Source organism: Nematolebias whitei, chromosome 14 (genome assembly GCF_014905685.2).
Source record: "Nematolebias whitei isolate Nwh7 chromosome 14, NemWhi1, whole genome shotgun sequence".
Classification (NCBI taxonomy): Eukaryota; Metazoa; Chordata; class Actinopteri; order Cyprinodontiformes; family Rivulidae; genus Nematolebias; species Nematolebias whitei.
Window position 1 is genome coordinate 18635595 of NC_056511.1, and position 11246 is coordinate 18646840.

Sequence of the window (11246 nt, forward strand, 5' to 3'; positions counted from 1 at the left end):
TTCTTGATTTTTCTGTCTGCAATGAGCAAGTTTGTAAGTATGTTAAAGGTCGAGTCTCGGTCAACTAAAATGTTCACTGAGAAGAAATGTCATGTTTAAACTTTTTCAGAAGATAATAGGAGTTTGACTCCACGAAGTCTGGTGTTTCTCCAATAATCTTTTCTGTCTGTTAAGCAATCTCATTCTCTGCCCTTGACTTTTGATAACATCTTACGTCACAAAACACACCTCTATTCTGGTCCATCCACGAATCAGAAAGCTCTAAATTGACCCGGAAGTCAACTCATTTAAAATGTGGCAACTTCCCGGTTCTTGCAAGAGTGCACAGAGTCTGATGTTGGAAGTCTGATAGAGAGTGCTAAGGAGATGAAAGGAGTTCAGAGTTCTTGGATGCAAACGCGTTCAGGATGATCCAGAGACGTTTTGGGATTATAACTTCTGTTTGAATAACCTCGCACGACTCTCGAAGGATTTCAGCTGCTCTCAACGGAGACGCTGAAAGAGTCAAAGGAGGATCCTATACCGACGCTGACCTATCATCAACCAGGTAACAGTCCACTTCGACCAAGCGTACCGTCGCAAGCTGAGATCTGAAGGAGCGTGCACGTTTCTGGTCAAACAGATTAATTCCCTCACAAATCTCTCTGTAAGATAAATCTCCATTTCCATCTTAAACTCTCCTTTCTCTTAAAATCAGTACAGATATTTTAGGAATATCTGAAGCAAAGTCCTCGATCACCGCCGTGTGATTGATGTCCATTATCTGTGAAACTTGTCTGTTATTATTTTCATATTTTGCCAAATTAATGTAAATGTTTGATGTTAAACTTTGATTCTGAAAATAAATGACCGCATTCATTTTGATGGGTCAAAGATAATAACGTCTCTCGTTACATTTCTGTTAAATTCAATGCACGACATTTACACAGTCAGAAAGATGAGGAACTCGTGAAAAAGTATGAATATATCCCTATATGACATACTACACTCCGATGTGTGTCCCATCAGTGTATGAATGTGATAAAAGCACTGATTACTCTCTTTAGAATGATTTGTTCAATTAGCTTTGTAGAGATCTAGTGGAGTGCTGTATGAATGGGTAAATGAGGACACAGATTGTAGAGTAAAGTACTTTGAGTATCTTGATAAGATAGAAAGGAGCTGTATAAGTACAGTTCATCTATTTACCTTTGTAGTTCCTTCCCAAAGCTGTATACTGTAGGTGAACTGACTGTTTCTATACTTCAGCTCAGTTTTGTAAAATAAATATGCCAGGGTAGCTCGTCATGTGTTGCTGTCCTCCTGAGGTACCTTTATCACTTAATAATGTCGTTTTTATTATTAATTTCCTGAATTTTCACCAACCTCTTTTTTTGTGGCGATTTCTGCAGAAATGTCATCCACAAAAACGGTTTTCCTGAACTTCCGGAGAACAGACCAGCACAAGGAGTCTTCCCATGTGGTTTTGCATGGGGGGTTTCCGCCAACTCAATACAGGTGTGTGTGTGTGTGTGTCCTTGTTTATGCTACTTTGTGAGGCCCATTTTTCCAACTTATACTGCATTGTGAGGACCAATTGCTCCTTATGAGGCCCAAAGCCCGGGCCCCATAAGAAGAAGTCCCGTTGGTGGGTTAGGGGCTAGGTTTAGGACTAAGGTGTGAATTGAGGATGTGTTAGGTTTAGGGTTAGGTATGTACTGGTAATGGTTAGGTTATGGATAAAGGTCATGGTTAGGCTATAGAAATGAATGAAAAATGAATGGAAGTCAATGCAAAGGCCCCATAAAGATAGCAAAACAAACCTGTGTGTGTGTGTCTGCATGCTGAGGTTGTGTGTGCAGTTGTGGATGAACATCGTACCAACAGTCAGAGGTCAGACAAAGAATGAAACACAGCAAGAACGCTTCCTCTGAAACCAAACGGGCAGAAAATATTAACTTCACCGTTTTACTTCGGGCTCAAAGATTCACCGTAAACTTAATGTTTAGTGAAGTGTAAAAGTTTTCAAAAATGTTTACTGTTTAGTCACAATTCTACATGCAGTTTTTGGACATCGTATTTTATGTTGATGCTATTAAGAAAAGTGCAGGACAGCTAAGTAAACACCTTAATGTGAAGTTTCTTTAAATAAATCGCTCTGGTTGAGAAACTGGTTGGACTCTTAATAAAACTCCCACATTAAGTCTGTTCCACTGTGCACGACCACATGCTGTGATCCATTTGTCCTACTGGTTCATCCCAGCTCCAGTGTGTTGTTCCCCAGGTGGAGACGGCTCCCACCCAGTTTGCGGACTCTAGTGTGTACCTCTGGAACATCTCCAACAACGGAGAGCTGATTAAGCTGGAAGGCTTCAGCGATCCACCTTTGCGCCGAGCCACTCACTGCGCCGATTACGCCACCGTCCGACAGCAGGTGAGTCTGCCAAACATTTATCAGCTGTCCGGCGTTACGCTTCCAAAACAGGAGACGGTTTGTTGCTCATTTACATCTCCATAAAGTGAGGGTACAGCAAAACCTCTTCAGACTCTAACTCATTTAATGTAACTCCGGCAACGTTCAAATGCTCAACGAAACGGGGGAAATCTTTGCAGAGCATCAGATTGTTTTGAATTTTATGATATTTATGTTAATTTTACTGTTTCATTATGTCATTTGAGATGCTGGTAAGAAAACTTTTTCACTTTTTATTCAAAGTCACTGTAATTCCAAACTTTATGTCAGTGAAACATGTAAGTGTTTGATAAATATGTGCCTGCATGCAAGCTGTAAAAGTTTGAACCCCAGAATTTTCTCAAAATAAGCTAAACTTTGACTTTAGCTCCACACTGACAGTTGTTGTTTTAGATGTGTGTTTGTAGCACCCACCTGCTTGTCCTCTTTTGTTTCAGGTCGATGAAATCAGGCAGGTGGGGGTGAACCACTTCCACTTTTCCCTCAACTGGTCAGCTCTGGTGCCCACGGGTAATGTGGCTCACCCAAACACCACCCTGCTGAGGTACTACCGCTGCTTCACCCGTCAGCTGCTGCTGGCCAACGTCACCCCCGTGGTCACCCTGTGGCACCACACGCGGCAACGCAGCGGCCTGCCGGTCCCACTGGACGCTGCCAACAAGTGGCTGAACAGGTGGGAAACAGCTTCTACGTGTTACCAGGACGATCCGCTAACATTCATCTCCATCAAACACGGTTTATTGCATTTTACAGCTCAGACAGACTGATCTGATGGAAGCATGCAGCGATGAACAGTGCGCCTTTAGTCAGCAGAACGCAGTGCTTTTATTTTTAAAAGAGTTAATAAATTAAGTTGTTATATTTGAGATATAGCATTTATCATTTTACTGACCAATCTGCATTAAGTCATCCACTGACTCAGGATGCTCACTGTTTACTCCTATGATCACAAAGATTGGCTAGAATTTCTTGTACTTATTCAAATGAGCTGTAATTGCATGCTAGACTGTGCAAACCCCTAAATATTTTTCTTTCATAGGCCAAGAGGTCCGATGTATTCGCACACAATGGCCCACCATTCTGTCCACCAAAACTCAGCAAATTACCCATACCCAAACAACTCCACTTCTGACAGAACACGTCAAAACACAAGACCAGGAAACACTATGAACACTGAAGCTGTGTTCCACACACCTGCTGAAGCCACTGACCAATTTTCATTCAGTCAGGCCCTTTTTAGTGACCAGTAGAGTACTGTTTTATACATCGAAACAAGTCTGGTACAGTTAAGTATATACAAGTTCCACTTTTGCACAAGGTTGCACACATGTCAGGTTGTTAATCACAGTGTTATTTACTCTGACAGTGTTTTTTTTTTCTGTTTGCTATCTTTTTATACATACTGTGAAAAGCTTAAAATGTAGCAATTGCACAATACTTTAACTATTTACATTTTTGTTACGTGAATCTTTATAAGAGTGGTGATCTAGTCCAGTCCTTGGGAGCTACTGCTACTTAGATGTATTTATTTCTCCAAAACACCACTATCAAATACATACTGATGATTGAAATCAGCTATTTCATACTGGTTTGTTGAAGAAAATGCAGCTGAAATGTACCTGTGGTAGCTCCCAAGTTATGGACTTGGGCATCACTGATTTAAAAGTGTACAGTAACTGTGCTGCTTTTCTCCCATGTTTAAAAAGCTTTATCTGTTGTAGATCTGTTATAATCTGATCTGTTCATAAATGAAACACAAAATAAGAACATGTTAAGTGTGTTCGTTTGAATAAATTGACAAACATTTTAAAAGCAAGTTTCTTTATGTGAATTTTTGTGAATATGACATTTATCAGTTACAAATACAGTCATGTTCATCAGAAAGTATTGGCAGCACTATTTAATACACTACAGGTCCAATTTTAAGAGAGAAAAGTAAAATCATTTAACTTAAAAGTCTGTCTAATGAGCTACAAACTATTATATAATGTATCTAAATCCTGGGTGGTAGCTTTTCATGCATTAATAGAATGAAATGCAATAACATTGCACAAAACAATTTAAAAATTCTCTAACATACATGGTGCTAACTATAACGTTTTTTTATGAAAAAACAACGCAGTCTGCTAAATAGTTCACAGGTTTTTGTGTTTATGGATCCAGACACTGAGTGAGGACTCTCCTGACCCGCTTTCCTTCTGCTGCCAAGCTGTCTCCTCTGACCACTGGCTGTGTGTCCGGTTGATTGTTCCTGTCATGTTGAATAGCTTCAGTTATTCTGTTTTCATCCACAGTGTCTTTTGATGCCTCACAAAAATTGTGCAACACAAAACATGCATATATAACAAATGGAAGATCGTTCATATTGATGTCCATGGCTCTCCTCAGGGCTCCAAATCGGGCTTTTAGTCTTCCAAATGCACATTCAATCACCATTCTAGCTCGGCACAACGAAAGTCCAAAGTACTGCTCCTGAACATTGCTTCCTCCGTTAGCATATTCTTTCATCAGGTAAGGTAGAAGTGGGTATGCAGGGTCACCCAGTATGTAAATGGGTATAGCGTCTTCGTTCTCCACAATTTGTCTTGGACAGGGGGGAATCTTCATGTTTTTCAGATTTGTGTTTATTGTGGAGTTAGCAAAAACTCTGGCATCATGCACACTCCCTGGCCATTTCACAACTACATCAATAAAGCTGTACTTGTAATCACAGGTGGCTTGTATGTTAAGAGAAAACCTCCCCTTCCTATTTAGGTACTCTGTAGAATTAGCTGATGGCTGCTTTATCTCCACATGAGTCCCATCCACAGCTCCAAGGCACTGAGGGAGACCATAAGCCTGCTCAAATCCCTCAACAAGTGCACGCACAGCAGTCTCTGTTGTTGGCATTTTTATGTAAGATGGTCCCAAGTACACAGTTATAGCCTTACACACCTCTCTAATTATGTTTGAGACTACTTGTCTTGATAAGCCAAATGCATTGGCCGTTTTACGCAGTCTTCCCTCGTCAGCCAAATAATATAGCGTGCATGCAACTTTTTTGACCACACAGACTGGAGATCGCATTACAGTACTCTTCCCTTGAATGTAAGGAAGGAGTAACTCCGAGAGCGACAGTAATGACGACCGTGACATTCTGAAGTTCTCACGCCATTCCTGTGGGAGAACAATTTCCTTCTCAAAGTTTTCCCACCAGCCAGCAGTGCGTCCAGGTCTGATCCAAAACCGGCGACGGCGACGCTGAATGGCGGTATTGTGCCTCCGTATCGGTAGGGATAGTTGCTGTAAAAGAGCTGAACGCCAAACGCTTTTTCTCCTTTGTAATTCCATCTGTTGGAGCAGTTGTGCTTGTAAAAACAAGCAAGCAAAAATTGCCTGAACCAGCGTTACAATTAGTACTTCCCTAAACGCAGTCATTTTCCCTCCGAATGAATGGGCAAACAAAAACAATTGTCGCACATGTGACGTCAGCGCCGCGCTGCACCATCTGTCGCAGACATAATGCGCATATCTCCGGTTCCGAAAGTCCACACGCAAACCCGAAAGAGGAGATTTCTCAAATCTCCACTTTGGTCGGAGTTTTTGTTATTATTCGTTTATAGTTACATCAACCGGAGTTCACGTGTGGATGAAAGGCCACACCGCATGATAAACTATTCGGTTTTCCTGATATCCGGCTACGTGTGTACAGGGCCCAAGACTTAAGGGGGAAAAAAGCAGGATTTGTTTGTTTGAGAAGCTTCTTTGAATTTGCATGAGTTAATCCCATGTGTTTTTATACGGCAGGCTTCATGCTGCATTGTAGATTTTTGACAATTAAAATCTGAGACTTCCTTCTCTGTTTAAATTGGTCTTTTTCTTCTTCGACATTAATGACTCCCACCCCAAACTATCTGTCTTCTCCATCTTAAATATGAACATTCTGGTTCTCCTTGAGGTGCAGGAGAGCCAGCTTAGTTCCTCCAGTACAGAGACCTGAACATTCTTCACCGCACTGAACTGCAGACACTACACCGCTCAGTTGGGTTTGTCACACACTCCAGACATTTGTTTTTATTTTAGTATTCTAAAGCCTCCCAGGCGGTAAGTGAAATGACTTCAGCCACTGAAAAGAAGTTCAGTTCAAGAAATCTTTAGTGGTACATGTGAGGTCCACTACTCGGATCGTTAAAGGGTTTGTGCTGGTATGAGCTTCACATTGCAACTCATTGCTGCAGTTTTACGTTCTTTAATTGAAAGGTTTGTTGACTTACATCATGGATAACATCACTGTCAGTGAAATGAACCTTTCACCCGCCACAATCATGTAAATATTAAATACATGTATTCAGGATCGTTGTGCGATGGAATTTATGTTTTAGAATTTGGTTAACAATTTACTGACGAGTGTAATTATGCACCTTTGGCCACATTTGATCTTTTTTTTTTTCTCCCAGGAAGACTCCGGAGGCTTTTGCAGACTACGCCAGGCTTTGTTACAGAGAGCTGGGGGCCAGTGTGAAGATGTGGATCACCTTGAATGAACCCAACGATGAGATGGTGAGCTACCAGGAGGGCCATCAGATGCTACAAGCGCACGCTCTGGCCTGGCACGTCTACGATCGAGAGTTCAGACGTTCGCAGGGAGGAAAGGTCAGTAAGACATTAATATTGGGATGCTTTTTTTTTTTTTTTAAGTATGTAAATAAATAAATAATACATTTATTTTGATGGACTCCATATGACTGTGATAGAAGGAAAATTAACGTGAAAAACAACCCAAGCAAAGGTCCACCTGACTTTACTTGATGTCTTTGCCAAAGTAAAATAACTTTAAAGGTGTTGTCTCAGGTGTCTCTGGCTCTGCACATGGACTGGGTGGAGCCGGCGTTTTCCTTCAGCCGCGAAGACGTGGAGCCAGCCAAGAGGGTTTTAGATTTCTCCGTTGGCTGGTTTGCAGAGCCCATCTTTGGCAGCGGCGACTATCCTGCAGGGATGAGGAGCTGGCTGCGTCAGCTCAACTCGCTTGAGTAAAGAAAATCAATTTTCATACGTCTTATAAGCTTCAGGGCAAGCTGTGCACAAATATAGAAATCAGATCACCAGACTTTATACATACTTGCTTATTTTACAAACTTGAATGTATTTAGGAGAGCTAGGTCTAACATGAGAGCTGATTGTATCACCAGAGATTTATTCTGTGAATGTTTATGAAGCGTTCACACTGTTGTGATCCATTTTTCTTCCATGCGCTTTTTGGCATCTTACTTGTTCCACAATTTTTGTGCTATTTCAACAACTCGTAAATCAAAACGTTCAGCTCATAGAGGAGAAGGGTGCTATGACTTTTACTTCCACATTTGTACTTTTTTCAGCCTAAAACAGCAAATATGTGCTCTCTCCACTTTATTCTTGTAATTTAAGCTTCTTTGTGTTTTTTAAGCTACTTTTCAGCTATTTTTTTTCTCATTTCAGTGTTTTTCAGACAATTTCTGCTTTTTTGTGCTCATTTCTGCTTCTTTCAGCCTAATTGGGCAAACATGTTCTTTCTGTTTTTTTCTGATAATTTAAGGTTGTTCTACCTTTTCATCTACACTTTTAGCATTTTCTAGCTATTTTCAGCTGCTTTCAGATCAATTCGTTGTTTTTTTTTTTGCGCTACTTTCGGCCACTTTTAGCCTAAATAAATTATTTCTGCTAATTTCAGCTTGTTTTGCTCCTTTCAGCTTTTTTCAGCTAGTTTAATTTATTCCAGCTAAAATTTTGCTCTTTTATGCAAATTTGAGCTTTTTCAACTAATTCCAACTTTTTTTGCAATAAGTTCAACTTTTTTCAGCCTCATTCAGCAAAAATGTGCTTTCTCCACTTCCTTCCGGTTGTTTAAGCCTTTTCATTTACTTTTCAGCTATTTTTTATTTTTTTGCTAATTTCTGCCCGTTTTTTTTAAGCTAATTTCCTAATTTTTGCACTCATTTCTGCTTATTTAAACCTAATTAAGCAAATATGCTTTCTTTCTGCTTTCTTCAGCTAATTTAAGCTTGTTCTTCCATTTCAGCATGTTGTTTTAGCTAATTTCAGCTGTTTTTCAGTAAGTTGTTGTGCAATAAGCACACCACATTTTTTTGCAGGAAATGCGATTTCTCTTGTTTTAGAAAGGTTTGGGATGGTTGTGATTTTTGTGCAGCTTGCCTAAATTTAACATTTCTGCTCTCACCCATTTTATCATGGATCATAACCAACTAAAACTCACTTAAAGTGCTTTATTAAAAAAGCCTTTGCGTGTTTATTTTGATCAAAAAGTCCACCAAACTCAGTTTCACAGTTTTATCTAATTAACAACCTTTTGAGGTTGTATATTTAGATAAACATAACTTTCTGGTTCAGCAAAATCTGGTTGTTTAAATGTGAAATGTAATAATTATTTGAAACTTTGTCTTCACCAAATAGTTGATGTTTAGTAGATTCAAGAGATTTGAGTCTTCCCAAAGGCACCAGGAGCAAAATAGCTCAAAGTTTGGTCAAATAGTAGCCGAAGGCTTTTGAAGATAAGCCTGTGCAAGTACATAAAACACAACGGGGCAAACTTTGTTCACTCAAAAGAACAATAAGTGATTACAAGACATTAAAACAACAGTAGTCACTTTAATATCTCATACTATAATTACTTATAATAATAAGTATTATATATACTACTTAATTAAGTATAATAATTGCTTAAATGCAACAAAACCTGCTTATTTTCTTATAAAATTATGTAATCTATTAAACAGTTTTTAACACGACACCTAAATTTCATTTTTTTGAGTGCACATTATTGGAACAAAAAAAAAAAAAACTAATTTGTACATCTTATATATCCAATTTTTTGTCGACTGCTTTTTAAAAGTAGCATCATTTTAATATTCCCACAGATTGCCTGTTTTCAACGAGGAAGACCGACGGCTGGTTAAAGGAACGTACGACTTTTTTGCGATGAGCCACTTCAGCTCCAAGCTGGTGACTCACGCCAAGGAGGACTCGTAAGAGAAAAGCATTTTATTTGACTCGTTTTTCAATGTTAAACAAGCCACACTCTCTTTATAAACAGTTTGGACAGAAGCAACATGTCCCGTGTCTGCAGGTACACCTACACAGCAATGCTCGAGGTCCAGCACATGATCGACACCACGTGGATCATGTCCCCGAGGCCCGTCGTGCCCTGGGGTCTGAGGAAAGCCCTCAACTGGGTAAAACTGAAGCCGTGTTCACATAAAGCTTTGTCTCGTTGTAATAAACCTCGACAGAACATGACTTTGCCGTTGCTGCCAAAGGTGAAGGAGCACTACGTCGACGTACCGATCTACGTGATGGCCAACGGGGTCCAGGAAGACCCGGCCCGCTTCAAAGACAGCCTGCGAGTTTACTACCTGTACAACTACATAAACGAGGCGCTTAAAGGTGAGAAATGTTGTAGCTGCTGTTTTCTAACCAAAGATCGTCCCTTTAAATCTGAACCTTTTCCCCCATGGCCTCTGTGGAGTTTAATATTTAGACAGTATTTAGGTCAATGACCCCTATAGTCAACTGACTCAGCTCAAACATATTTGCAAAACACAAATACTTGTAAAAATATCACCTCTGCTCTGAATTGTTGAGTCATAGCTGCTCGTCTCATTACAGCTCCTTGTAAAGATAAAAGTGACCCACACCAGTAGACGGCAACATCCCCCAAACGACGCTTCACCTATTTAACGTTACACTTTGTTTTCCCTCTTCAATCCGCAGCGCACACTTTGGACGGCGTGAACCTCAAAGGTTACTTCGCCTACGCCCTGAACGATCAAAGGGACCCAGGGTTCGGCTTGTACGGCCAAGTTCACGAAGAGGTCATCGTCAAGGCCTCGCTGTCCAACTATCGCAACATCATCCAACATAACGGCTTCCCCATCCAAGGAGCGGCTCCGCAGCAGTGTCCTGCTTCGTTCCAGCCCTGCCTGGGCTGCCGTGTTCTGGACAAGAGGCCCGTCGTGGGCTTTTTGTCGCTGGTGGGTTCAGGGGTGCTGCTCACCCTGGGCCTCATTATTTATTACACCGCCAAGAGACACAAGGACTACTACTGAGAAGAAGGCTGGATGACTCAAAGACACTGGGCCTCATTAGATGTCTCGTTTGGATCCAAGCAGTCTCGTCAGTGCCATGTTTTAGCTTTTAAAGTATTTTAAAATGTTTTATGAACGTTCAGGTTTACCTTGTATGACAAGTGATTAACGCCACACAGTACTATAAAGTACCGGAGTTAAACAACTGTAGATACTTTAGTTTTGCTCCATGCAACCAGATCGAGGTGGAATGAGAACTAAATTGTTTTTACCAACAAAAATAATAATTAAACATTGAGTTCAAAAACTGAGATTGAACTTTTGAAATAAAAAAAAATATATATATAACTTTTGATCACATATATACCTTATTATTAAGTTAAAAATCAGCTGTTTTCTAGAACGTGGTTTAATTTTTTTTCTCCACATTTGTGGCTTGTGTAAATTATGTATTCTGATTTCAGTACTTTTATCATAAAGTCAGATTTAATGAAACTTGTTCTCCGTCCTCCTCCAGGTCTCCTGCTGGATTTAAAGGGTCATTACAAAGGTTCCCAAAGTTCGGGTCAAGACTGTAGAATGGGTCACCCAACACCATTCAGGGGGCCTAAGACAATCTTTAGATCCATTATCTTTACTCGCTTCTTCCTGTACTGCTGGTGTCCATATCCAACAGTCACTGTACGAGAGGCGGGGGACACCCTGGACAGGTCTGCAGTCCATCACAGGGACACAGA

At 40.4% G+C, this 11246-nt stretch overlaps 1 protein-coding gene across 1 annotated transcript in view; it reads left to right on the forward strand.

Moving 5' to 3' along the window:
- Positions 1-10545, forward strand: part of kl (klotho) — a 14722-nt gene extending 4177 nt beyond the window's left edge. The window contains exons 5-13 of the mRNA XM_037687950.1: positions 1392-1497; positions 2264-2413; positions 2890-3125; positions 6889-7084; positions 7283-7461; positions 9343-9450; positions 9552-9657; positions 9742-9868; positions 10196-10545. Of these exons, the coding sequence (XP_037543878.1) occupies positions 1392-1497; positions 2264-2413; positions 2890-3125; positions 6889-7084; positions 7283-7461; positions 9343-9450; positions 9552-9657; positions 9742-9868; positions 10196-10530 (1543 nt within the window). The 3' untranslated portion in view covers positions 10531-10545. The remainder of the gene's footprint in view (positions 1-1391; positions 1498-2263; positions 2414-2889; positions 3126-6888; positions 7085-7282; positions 7462-9342; positions 9451-9551; positions 9658-9741; positions 9869-10195) is intronic.
- The last annotated feature ends 701 nt before the right edge of the window (positions 10546-11246 follow it).